Source organism: Crocodylus porosus, unplaced genomic scaffold (assembly GCF_001723895.1).
Source record: "Crocodylus porosus isolate Cpor-Errol unplaced genomic scaffold, CroPor_comp1, whole genome shotgun sequence".
Taxonomy (NCBI): domain Eukaryota; kingdom Metazoa; phylum Chordata; order Crocodylia; family Crocodylidae; genus Crocodylus; species Crocodylus porosus.
In genome coordinates, this window is record NW_017728906.1 from 108,563,149 (window position 1) to 108,575,644 (window position 12,496).

Genomic DNA, 12,496 nt, shown 5'->3' on the forward strand with positions numbered 1-12,496 from the left:
GGAGAGCATCAATGTGCTCCTGATACTGGGAGCTGTGATCAGCTGAAGCCTGCCCACATGTGCAGTTTAAGGTGCAATGGGAACCAGCCAAAGTTATTAAACATACTTTGCATAATAAAACAAGGAATAAGCTCCAAAATTATCACATCATCAAATGCATTAATGCATAGCCGGGGTGCTACTTAAGATGCGATTAACTGGTTAATCATATTTTACGTGTAATGTCTGCGAGGAGCATAAGTGTCAGTTTTGGTGGCATCCAGCCCAGGGTGACCTGCAGTCCCTATAAAGCCTGTGAGCTCATTCAGCCCCTCCCCTTTCCAGCTCAGGTGGCCATGTGGTGCCTGCTCTGGACCCACGTACTATTATAGATCTCAGAGCTACATTAACTTTGTCACATGTATTGCTTTTATTGCTGCAATGGTCTTAACATAGCCAACTATAATTCTGTCCTGTGGTATATGATTCCCAAAACATCCATCTTCACTTTGCATATAAAAGTCTTAGCCATAAGTTTTCCTTTAACAGGTTTTTGCATGTTATCTTAAAGAAAAGGACAGAAACAAGATGCTGGTATATCTGAATCACATATATTTAAATGTGCAATCTAATACTTGCAAAGTTAAATGCCACTTATGGGGCACAGCTACGCATTGCCCTACAGTGATGTAGCAATGTGCTACATCACCACATGGCGCACTACAGTGATAGTTATCACATGCGTCTATCCGTGATTGGCAGCTATGTCGCCATAGCAGTACACTCCCCAATTTTAGCACACCACTATAGAGATATAGTGGTGAAATTTCACCGTGCAGTACAGGCGGTTACTGCGCCATTCTTTAGTATTTCCAAAGGGAAGTCCTAAAGTATGGCCCTGTAGCAATACTGCCACAGTGACATGCAGACACGCCCGCTCTGTTGAAGCTTTCTGTCCTTCCCAGCTTAGAAGTTTGGCATCCCTTGAAGAAGACTATTTACTAAAACTCCATTCAGCTCAAGAACAATAGAAGAGGCAATTCAAATTTAAATGACATTCACCAGAGGGTGAACCTAATCATACAGTTTCCCATTTCAGGGTCCTATAAGGATACTACCGTAACAACCGCTCTCAGCTCCCACCAACTCCAAAGAGAGTCAAGAGCACTTGTTAATCACTTGCTCAATCCTACTGGTGTTTTCACATCAACATGAGACTTAGAAGTTCTTTGTTAAAGGGAACATGCATATAAAAACCACAGACACTCATTGCTCTTTGGCTATATTTTTCCATGTCGCACTTACTGCAAGAATCTCATCAAGGAGAGTAATGGCAGCAGCGTAATCCTCCTGGCGGTACTCAGAAAGGGCTTGTGAATGCAGTCGCTGCAGCTCATCGGATTTCATCAGCCGAGACCGGGCTTCCTGTTCCTCATTATCACTGGGATTAGATTTGAGCTGCAAGTATTAATGAGTAGAGAGTGAATCATGGGGTCTGAGGCTCTTTCTTTGTTCCATTAACCCTCCTATACCATGGAGGACAAACTACAGATGCTGCCGAAGTGGAACGAGTCTTAAAAATTCCCTTGGAAATTCTTCTAATTGGATGAAAGTAGAAAGTTCTTTGCTGCTGCTGTAACCCAAAGAACTCCAGTTTTTTTTTCTCCCAGGCTGACAATTCATCACTTTGACACTTCATTCCCATTAACCTGGGCCCTCCTGGAAGTAATATACCCCTTCAATTGTACCTGGTTAATCCATCTCTCCCCATTAGGCAGCTACCAAGCACGGATACTTCAAGGGCAGGAGAGGATGTACCCACTGACTGATTAGACGCCACACTGCAAATCAGGTGTGAATTCATTAATACAAAGTTCAGCACTGTGGCTACTGTTCTCATTGAAATGCAGTTTTCACACATCTTCCTAGAAAGGTTGGCCATGGCATTAGATACAGATGCTTTAGACTTGGAGGATGGGGAGCAGGATCATCTGAGAACTCATGGAGTTTAGAAGTCAAGAAAAGTCAAACTTCAAATAAATCTTTTACAGACAAAACCTTACAGCCATAAGTGCTAAAGATACCCTCTCTGCCACCAGAGGACACCAAGTACAGATTCTCCTAGACATCACTAAGAGCATCCCCTTTTAAAACCCAGGAAGCTGTCACTGTGGAGCTGAAGCATTCTGAACAAAGTAATGGTTTCAGCTTCGCAGCACGCAGGACCTAAATTCAAAACAACAGGAGCAGCAGGGGGATGAAAAGAACCGACTTAAACAGGAAGGCCACCTAGATGTAATCCCATTTGCCATGACATGCAGCACGGTATGCTTCAGCCTAGACAAGACCCCAGCCTCAGCATTAAGCACATTCCATTTGGGGCTGGAGAAAAGGCCCCATTAATGTTTTGCCCCTGTATCCGCATCATCCAAAGCCCTGCCAAAGATTCAGCAAAGCAAGATTCAGGAGTGCAGTCTAGCCCCATTCAAACGGATGGTAATACTCCAGTATTACCAGAATAATGTTTAGCACGTGCTGTCAGAAGCACAGGACAGGAAATACCCCTGCTACTTGACAAGTACATTGCACAACATAAGTCATATGCAAACAAACTTTATCTTTACACAACTTAGGATTTTTCACCTACACTACACTGACTGGGGGGGCTGTTCCAGAGCCTCCTTAATAAAAGAGTTAGTTACTTCAGCCTAAATTTTTCGCATCTATTTTGTTCTTTAGCTGAAATAACACTGTTCCAATTATAGGTCAACCTTGCCCTGTCCCTCAAAAAGAGCCATAAAAGCCTCAGTCAGTTCATACACTGGGTCAACCGACAGTCAGAATAATGTGGTACTACTGTACAGAGTAGATGGCCCTGAATGGCACCCTTCTGCAGCAGCCAATGTGGGGTTATCTTTTCTCCTATTGGTAATAAGGGCAACAAGCAGAATCAACTCTACTGCTACTGTGACAAAAGCGGGTGACCCTGTACAGCACTCTTAATAGCCACACTGGCTGCCCCACTTCATCTACTCCCTTGGCCTTGTTTACATCATTGCCTTCTTCCTGTGTACTAGCTATACAAGTATCTCCCAATATTTTACCCTCAAATTCTAGGAGTGTCCATAATCCTAGCCTAATCTCAACTTCTTCCATCTCACAAGAGTTGACAACCTCCTCGTCTACCTTCCCTATATTTTTTCTTTCTTTCTGATATGCTAGTCTGAAATTGTACGTTTCTCTGAGCAAGTTACATAGGTAGATTAAAGCAGCAAACTGTTCTCTGCAGGACCGCTGCTGAAAGAGTTCAGCTGGGGGCAGGAAAGAACACCTTTCAGGTCAAATGGCATCCTTAAAGTGTTCAGAAGTACGAACTAGAAAATTAAAAACCAAAACATCTGCAGAGGAAAGTAAAATCTCTGAGGCAGTCTTTCCAAGTAAGAGCTGTTCTTACACATTCAGGTGTTGCACTCAAAGGAATTATTGTACGTACTGATATACAAGATGAGGTTTTTCTCCCCCAGTTGACATGAGGGGCAGGGAGGCAAGCCCCTTCACTTTATAAGCACATACAATGAAATCTCATTAAATACACTGTCTGTCATTAAACTACTGCATTAACATGTGCTCAGCAAAGGAAACCAGGACTCATGACAAGAACACCCAGTTCCTGTTCCAGTCACAAGTCAGGGCTCATCAGCACATGGGTCCTTTATGGTGGGGTGGGGAGGGGAGGGTATCTGGAGTACACGCACATACTGAGCAGTACTGAGCTGTGGGATCACCATGGCTTGAAATGCTGTTGGCTTTACTTGTACCTGGCCCAACAAACCGCCTGGTAAATCACAAGACTTTGGCTTTGAACCAATATCATGCATAGTGTGTACTACATATAAGTAGGTGCCAAAGTGCTGCTCAAAAGTATGTTTATGAAGTACCTGTGCTAAAACTTGCAGTAGATTAAAAAAAAAAATGCAACAAATCAGTTCTGAATAAGCTAAGTGTATGGGTGCTATAATGAAAATTGCTACAGCCACGTTTAATTTTAAGGTTATTGTTTTTAAATTTGCTCCTCACTTCCATGTGTTGAGGAAAAAGTCAAGGAGCGTGGGAAGGGACTGCACAGGGAAAAACCTGAAGGGAAGCAAAGCAAAGGGCTACCTGATCCCCCTCTCCTCCCCCACTGGTTTATTTTCCTTGCTGTAGCAGGGCAGGGGGTAGGGGGTAAATTCAGGGCAAACTTCCAATAATTTGATTTTATACCTAGATATTTATAAGACATTTTTACATTTTCCATATATAGAATCTACTGAGAGGTCATCTTATATTCAGGGTAGTCTTCTATCTTCTATTCAAGTAAATGGGGTAAACTGCTATGGAAAAGCGTTTTAAATAGGAAAAAGTAACATTATCACTTATTAGTGGCATTTAATAGCAGTGTTCACTGTCCAGGTAAAGTTACCTCTGTATCAAGTTTTGGCAGCAAATTAGAAAAATTTGCAACCACTATTCAGACCCTGTTTTTTACTTCTAACATTCCCAGCTCTCAATAACTTTTGAGATCCTGGACTTGTGGTTATAGAGAGTTTATTTCCCCTCCCCACCCCGGCAATTAGTGGAATTCCTTAACCACCAACAAGAATGAAATATTGACAAGTAGTCCTGCTTCCAGTTACTACCATCATGTAGGGACAAACAGGTGTAGAATCACAAACAAGCCCTTGTAACTTCAGATTGAGTCCAACCGGGTTGGGGAAGGCTAAAACTCCAGAGCTCAGTGATTTGCAAGGAAAAAGACTAAATGTTGGGAAAACAGCCAGCACCACCTCTAGTGATAGAGGTCTGTTGCAAATAGTCCTCCAAGTGCTTTGGTAAGACCCTCAGAGTTCATCAAATCACAGGCAAGTTGCAGGTTACAGCCACCAGCGGTGGTTCCAATCACTAGTCGCCCTACCCTACTTCAGTATTTTTTCCATCCTGTCCATGAGGGACTGGTTGGGATAATGAACACCTTTCTTCAAGTGAAGACCAAACTAGAAGAAATGTTATCCTCCAATTCCCTCAAACAACAGGTGAAGAACTGTTTGTGTTCCTTGCCAAAAAAGAAAGAAGTGGAGAGTAGGGGAGTGGGGTAAGGGGCTACAGGAAGAAGTAGAATGCCTGTCTTCCTATCAAAGCATCAGGGATGCACAAATGGGTTTCTCGCTCTCATTCTGCAGCATAGACACCACATTTTTACTACCTGTAGGGATCTGTAGTTTATCATTCCTTTCTCACTGCTGTGAGAACCCAGGAATCATATCCACAACTTGCTATGCTACGGTAACACAATGTACTACACCCCACATGCTTGGCTAGCTGGGAAAAGCTGCATAGTAATAACTCATTACATCAGGCCAAAATTCTGCAGATCTGTTAATGTTACATACAGGAAGGACTGATCTCAAACACAATAGTGGCTTACCTGCACTGAGGGAGCACAAAATACAGTAGTTCAACCTCTATTCAAATCTCATCCTGGTAGGAGAGTTTTTAATAAGCCAACAAATTTATGCTTTTTCACAGGAATGGATTTTAGAGTTACTACCATGCCTAGATTCTCTCTCCAATGTGTCCCTTTATATTTATGGCTAAAAAATCTAACTGTATCAACAGCACACAAGGCTATAAAAAATGTACTGCAGCAATGGTTTCATCAGAGGAAAAACACAGGCAAGAAGTAAATATTACTTAATACAGATTAATTAGTTTGTTAATATTAACATAATCAAAAGAGCACACATGAAATCATTTCGAGTTATAATCTACACATGATCTAGGTGCATTTTGTGCAGTCAGGCCACTTAAACTAAAGACATTATGTGCCACTTGGTATTCATTTACCTCTTTATTACATTAAGTTCTGCCCATCTCTGCCTCATAGTTCAGTTACTTGGGGCAGGGCTGGGTTACTTATTGGGAAAAGCTCCACAGCTCTGCCATTAATTGTGGGGATGAAGGGAAGTTTCTCAAAAAAAAAAATCCACACACAAATCATTACAGCACCTAAGGAAGGAAGGCTCAAGGTGGCGCTGGCTGCACTAAGGGAGCCAAACGCTTCCCATTTTAAGACCTTGCCTTCTGTTGTGTATACCAGTGCTAAACTTAAAATATTTGGGCTGAAGTTTTGCATACTGAGCGTCTGCCTCAGGCTAAATTTTAATTGGATTGTTTCCATTTAGCCACTTTTGAGACAGGGAGGAAGGGGGGAATGGAGGAGTATGTTTTGCCCATATTAAAAAGTGTGATGACTTTTTCCCTTGGAAAGATTTTACACTCCTGTGCTTTTTTGGCAAAAGCATCAAAACATGCCAGGGGGCCTGCATGTCAGATACGCCTCTTGCTGTCCTAGCAAAAATCCACCCTGCTCAGGAGAGGGAGTAGGGAAATGCACACAGTGAGACTCCTTAGCTTTGAGCACTTCGAAGATGCTGTCCATCCTGGGTGCACCCAGCCCAAAGCTCACAGAGAAAGAACCTCATTAGAAAACTGCAGCTCCTGAAAAAACAGGCTATTTTTACACTTGCTCTGTGGATGGGGAGGAGGTGCTTTAATTGGAGTGGGCTCCAAGAACCTCTCTAATTAAAGCATCTGCAGCATGTTGTGTATCAGTATCCTTGCGCTTCAGAATGGCAGCGAGGCGTTTCAACTAAAGCTCATCTGATGAGCTTTAAAGTGTCCTGCCATCATTCTGGAGTGTGAGACCACTGATGCACAAGATACAGAGGCTGGCTGGACCACGCTAATTAGCATGCTCCAGCAGACTTGACTGAGTCTACACTGATGCACTGTAATTACAGCACATCAGAGCAGCCTCACAGTGTGTTCAGAAGCCCCAGTAATGTTTAAAAAAAAAAAAAAAATGAAAGTTTTACCAAAATTCCAGGGTTTTAAATTTCTCTAACCCGTTCCCTGAACTCTTTCATACTGTCTAGAGTTCCCCCAAACCCCTACCAATCGACCTACATCTGTAGTTTCACAACTAATTTTTCATATACAAATTTAAAATTTATATTCAACGATAACAAATAAAATAATGTAAGTACAGTACTCAATGAGCTCAGGGAAAAAAATCGACTGGGCCAGTGAATAGTCCCTCAAGGAGACTGGCAGAAGCCCTAGTGTTCAAAGCACTTACTTATCATGAGAACAAACACACTCAATTGGAACTCCTGAAATGGCAGGGTGACAAAGCAAATGATTTAAACTAAATCCCCTTACCCCCTCAAATTTTTTCAGTCTATAATATTTATAAAACGAACAGATTACCAATAACTCCTCCCTTCGGTACTGCCCCAAAATGCAGTCTAGATTGCCATCAGTAGATAGAGAGGACTATACTGCTGCAAATGAATAAAACCAAGGACCTACTCTGATGCTGATGTAGATCAAGCATCAGGTTCTCTGTGTCTAAGTCTATATTTGCACACAACAGGAAGGCCTTCTTTCCAAACAACCAAAGGAGACCCTCTCCATAAACACGATGGAAAGATGCTACTTAATGTATTTCATAAAGTAGTCATCTTCTAGAATATACATATTTGTAAGTACAAGATGCTGTAAGTGGGTGAGGTTTGGCTGACACCTAGTGGAACTAGGTGTCACTAGTCTTCAGTTTGTGAATCTGAAAATATCTACAGTTTAACCACCCCCAGGAGCACCTGTGCTTATCTCCCTGGCAGGCAGCGCATTTCTGTGTATAATGTATTTTTTGCATTGAACATATACACCTGTGCCTGCTCAAGGAATTTCCGTAACTGGAAGCAGTTTAAACATGGCTATGAAGCAAGGTGTCTTGCTTTTTCCTCCAAGCTGCATGAAGTTCTGTTCCAAAACCCTCTATTTTCTGTGCTTGAGCCTTTGAAAGCAAAAAACACTAAACAAACCAAAAAAACAATTTTTTTTTTTTTAAAACACTTGCCAGTCTGTGTTTGGAAAGACTTCTTTTACACAGGTGCCCAAGAATATTCACAGAGACAGAAGGATACTGATGCAAGCAAGTTGCTTGACTGGGGGAATCTTCTTTTTCAGAGGCTCTGATCCAAAGTAAACACACCAGTATTTCTGGTAATGCTAGGCATGTGGTTAGCTATATTCAAATTCAACATGTACTTATGCATTTTGCTAGGCTGCAGCCCCAGTGAGGATGTTGAACCATTCTCAGTTTTCCTGGATGACTTCTAGTTTAGAAATCTGAACTTCTAGTCTCTCTAATGACTAGGAACCCATTCTAAACCACAAAATGCCGTCCTCAACAAGGATCCTGGTTCTCTCTGATTTAAAAAAAATCCCCAATTTTCAGTTAAAAAAAAAAAAGTAACCCCAAATCCACATTTTTCCATGATTAAAATGAAATACCACTACCTATAGATATAGATACAGCTATAGCTATAGATAGTGGTGTTTCATTTAAATCATGGAAAATGTGGATTTGGGGTTACTTTTTTTAACCGAAAATTGGGGAGATTTTTTTTTTTAAATCCAAGAAAACCAGGATCCCTGTTCAGCCAGGTTTGCCCTCCCTCTGTTCCAGGAAGCTAGGGAAACTTAGTCTGCAGGAGAGAAAGTCCTGGGCAAAATTGCTGCTGGTAAAACACAACTGCCTGCCTTAGGACCAGCTTCTTATACCACTGGAAGAGCTTCCAAATAGGGCAAGGAGCCAAAACCATTGTTTCTAGACACAAGAAGAGACCCACTGTAGAGCGTACAACTGCCTCCACACACCTCCCCCCCCATTACAGAGCATTTCAGTACAGAACCTCCCATTTTGTGACTTCTGTCCCCTTCTACAGAATATCCTGACAGAGAAACCTGTTCCCCCTCCATTATGAAGGCAGGCTGCATATCCTCCTGTGGAAGGGGAGCCAAAGGTTGTTTCCAAGAAAGAAGAAAAAATAAAAATAAAACCAGGGGCCAAATACTCAGCATGCACTTAATGGAAAGAACAAGACTTGAGTGCTCAGGTGATTTTTGAAAAAGGGACCCAGGAACCTAAATTTCTCTTGCCTTCCCTTGGACCAATGATTAATTCTCAACAAGAGTGCTGCAGCACCCTGGGGTGCCTTAAGATCCTTTCCAGGGTGTGTCACATGCCACATACTATTAACAGTGTTAGGCATGCAAACATGATTCACAAGATAAACGCTCAGATTTCAAACAGGAATCTATAGTGTTCAAAATATTCTGACCTGCTGTAATCTTTGAAACAAAGAATTGCTCTATTTTTCTGTGGTTAAAAATCAGGTGAAAATAGGGCTGGCATTTTCAGAGGGGTGTCTTGAGTCTAACGATGTTGAGAACCACACTGCCTTAGACTAACCCCAACTACTTACAAAAGAAAAGAACACCTGCAGATACTGGCATCAAGGCCTAGCTTGCCACACTTTTGTTCTCCAGGAAACGATTGGATGGTAAAGTTCAGAGCCCCGTAGTAATGAAAAGGGATCTGGTTTTCCCTGATAATAAATTGCAAACTCTCTGATAAAACTCCTCAAATCCATGATTAAAATGCCCCACCTCGGTCCTGATGGTGCCCCTCACTCCCCCTCCCCCCACACAGCCCCCTGGTACATCGCACTCCCCACAATAACCCCCCAGCCCTGCTGGTGACCCTCAACCCCCACCCACAGCTCCTGCTTCCCCAGCCCTGACAAGGGTGTTCCCAGCTGCCAGGGCTACAGGGCCAGGGACCCGGGTCCACCGCCCCCTGCCCCTGAACCGGAGGCTGTAGTGAAGCCCGCTGCAGGCTTGGGGGGGGGGGAAGGGAAGGGGCTGCTCCCCACCAGTGTGCACTCTGGGGGGCAACGACACACGCTTCCCACCTTTGTGAGCGGGGCAGGGGCTGCAGGCTCCTGCCCTGCTGTCCTCTCCTGGGGCCTGCACAGCCCGGTGTATATGAAGAATAACGAAGCCACACATGAAGCTGCCTGTCACAGAGCTGTGCGCTGCCCTAGCAGGGTGTCCCTGGCCTGCACAGCTGCATGGGGCTGTGCGCAGGTGGGCAGCACAGAGCTTACAGCAGCAAGCAGCTGCCTGCACAGCTCCACTGTTCCCAGCAGCACCAGGTCTCACACACTGGGCTGCAGAGGCCCCAGGGGAGGGCAGCAAAGGGGGAAGCACAAGCCTGCAGTAGGCAACAGACAGCAAGGCACACAGATCCAGGGGGTACAGGTCCCCTACCCCCCAGGAGTACACACAGCAGCGGGGAGCAGCCCCCCAATCCAAGCCCACAGTGCATAGCTCCCACCCCATGCACAAATCTGGTGGGCACAGGTTCCTCCTTGCCCACCCTGGGAATGTGCACAGCAGGGAGCTGGCCACCCCTCCGCTGAGCCACCTGCAGCCACATCCTGCTCCCCGCTGGGGTGCTGTGGCTGCTTATTGCAGCCCTGGGCCACATACCCCAGCCCCGCTCAATTCCCTTCCTCCCTATGGGGGCTTCAATATTACCCCCCACACCAACTTAGCTGTGGGAGGTGCTCTCCAGGATGCCTGGCAGCCATGTGCTGCCCTCCTCCCGCTTCCTCCCAGCCCCCTGCAGGGAGCTCATCACAAAACTGCAAAATCTGTGGATTTCTCCGGTACAATGAAAAATCTGCATTTGCCTCCAGTACAAAGCAAAATCCATGGTTTACTCTGTTTTTTTCCACGGGAAACGGAAAATCCAGATCCCTGGTAATGAACGCGACATATCTCTCATTCCCTCAAGACTTCTGGCACCCTGCTTTTCTTTATCCAGGAATTATCAGAGACAGATATTCAGAATTATTTACTAACCATGTCTTAAATAAAAGCATTTTTGTAGAGCATGTAGAGCACTACTAAGAGTCTGTGTTCCCTCATCTTGTAGCAACTCATATTTATATATGGTACAAGTAAAAATCTAATTTAAATCTAAAATAACTGGCAGAACAACCTGGTTCAGCTAAACCATTAAGGCTTACAGAAAAAAACCGTATCCCCCCTGCAAACAGAAAAGTATAATTAAAACAAAGATGCAGTATATGGATGATCAGTTAAAAATGATTTAAAACTCCCTCAAGCATCACATCTACACTATCCTAGTCAATTAACAGTTTCTTTTCAAAACAGAAAAGCCCAGGATGCATTTTGACATTTTATCTGTTGTACTCTTATCATAAAAGACTTACAGAGCAGTATAAATGAATATATACATATGGGATATTATCTTCTTCATTGTTATTGCAGCTATAAAAATAGAGAACCGAAGTGAAAGTCCACTGGGGAGACTGTACAAGATTCAGATTTCATATTTACTCAAATCCAAGATGAGGTTTTCTTCCCCATGTTCAATGTGTGGGAAGAAGGGGGCCTCATCTTGGATTCCGGTTGAAAGTTGGGGGGGGGGGCAAGGGGGGGCTGCAACCCTGACTCAGGGTCAGTCAGAGGCGCAGCCTCTGCCCTCCACCTGTCCTGGGCCACCACCACTTACCTTCAGTTGTGGCTCCAGCTCCAAACCCTACCAGGCAGCAGTAGTGGTGGAAGCAGATCAGCCCCCAGCTCTGACTCTGACCTGGTCCTAGGGCTACAGCTGCTGTCACCACAACCACCGCTACCTGGCAGGATAGGGGCTACAGTCACCATGTCCCCAGTGCCATGAGACTGAAGCCAGAATCACAACTAAGGGCAAGTGGAGGTGTTGGGGGGGAGGGGGGGGGGAAGAAGCAGCCCAAGGGGTGTGGTTCAAGCTACTTTATTCCCCTACTGCCTATGTCCCCACATCACCTGCCCCTCCCCCATGTCAGTGCAGGTGACGCATTTGGGGCAACCCCCCAAAAAATTGATTGTATACATGGAAAATTATAACATTTATAAATTTTCCATTTACAGAATCTAATAACTGGGGGGTCATTTTAAACTCAAAAGTAATCTTGGATTCAGGTAAATATGGTAACAAAGGTTGGTGGTGTTCTTCTAGAGCCCTGAAGTTGGGCTGGGGTTCAAACTGAAAGTAAAGAATATATACATTTTCTTTTATTTAATAGCAAAATGTTACCACTTCTTTCTTTCTTTATTTTATTTATATTGTTTGTTGGCAATAACTGAGATACAAATGCATGTGGGTTTTTTTTTTTTTTATTTATACATATATACATACATATACACATACACATATATAAACCACATGCATTTGTATCTGTTATTGCCAACAAACATCTAGAGAAACCTTCATTCATACCGACGTGCACAAAAGCCTGTAAATATAAAATTGCTACTATTAGTAGCAATTTTATTTGTAACGATCAGGGATCCTGGTTTTCTCCATTTTTAAAAAATCCCCCATTTTCAAATTAAAAAAGTAATCCCAAATCCACATTTTTCCACGATTTAAATGAAACACCACTAATATATAAATCTGTATCAGTGGTCACCAACCAGTGGATCTCGATCCACTGGCAGATCTTAGAGCTTCTTGGGGTAGATCTCAGAGCCTCTTGGGGTTTATCCAAGGCTGGGG

At 43.6% G+C, this 12,496-nt stretch overlaps 1 protein-coding gene across 1 annotated transcript in view; it reads right to left on the minus strand.

The window, feature by feature from the left end:
• The window catches only part of DNAJC3 (DnaJ heat shock protein family (Hsp40) member C3), a 48,872-nt gene that overhangs the window by 20,154 nt on the left and 16,222 nt on the right, over positions 1-12,496 (minus strand). The window contains exon 5 of the mRNA XM_019529740.1: positions 1,285-1,437. Within this exon, the coding sequence (XP_019385285.1) occupies positions 1,285-1,437 (153 nt within the window). The remainder of the gene's footprint in view (positions 1-1,284; positions 1,438-12,496) is intronic.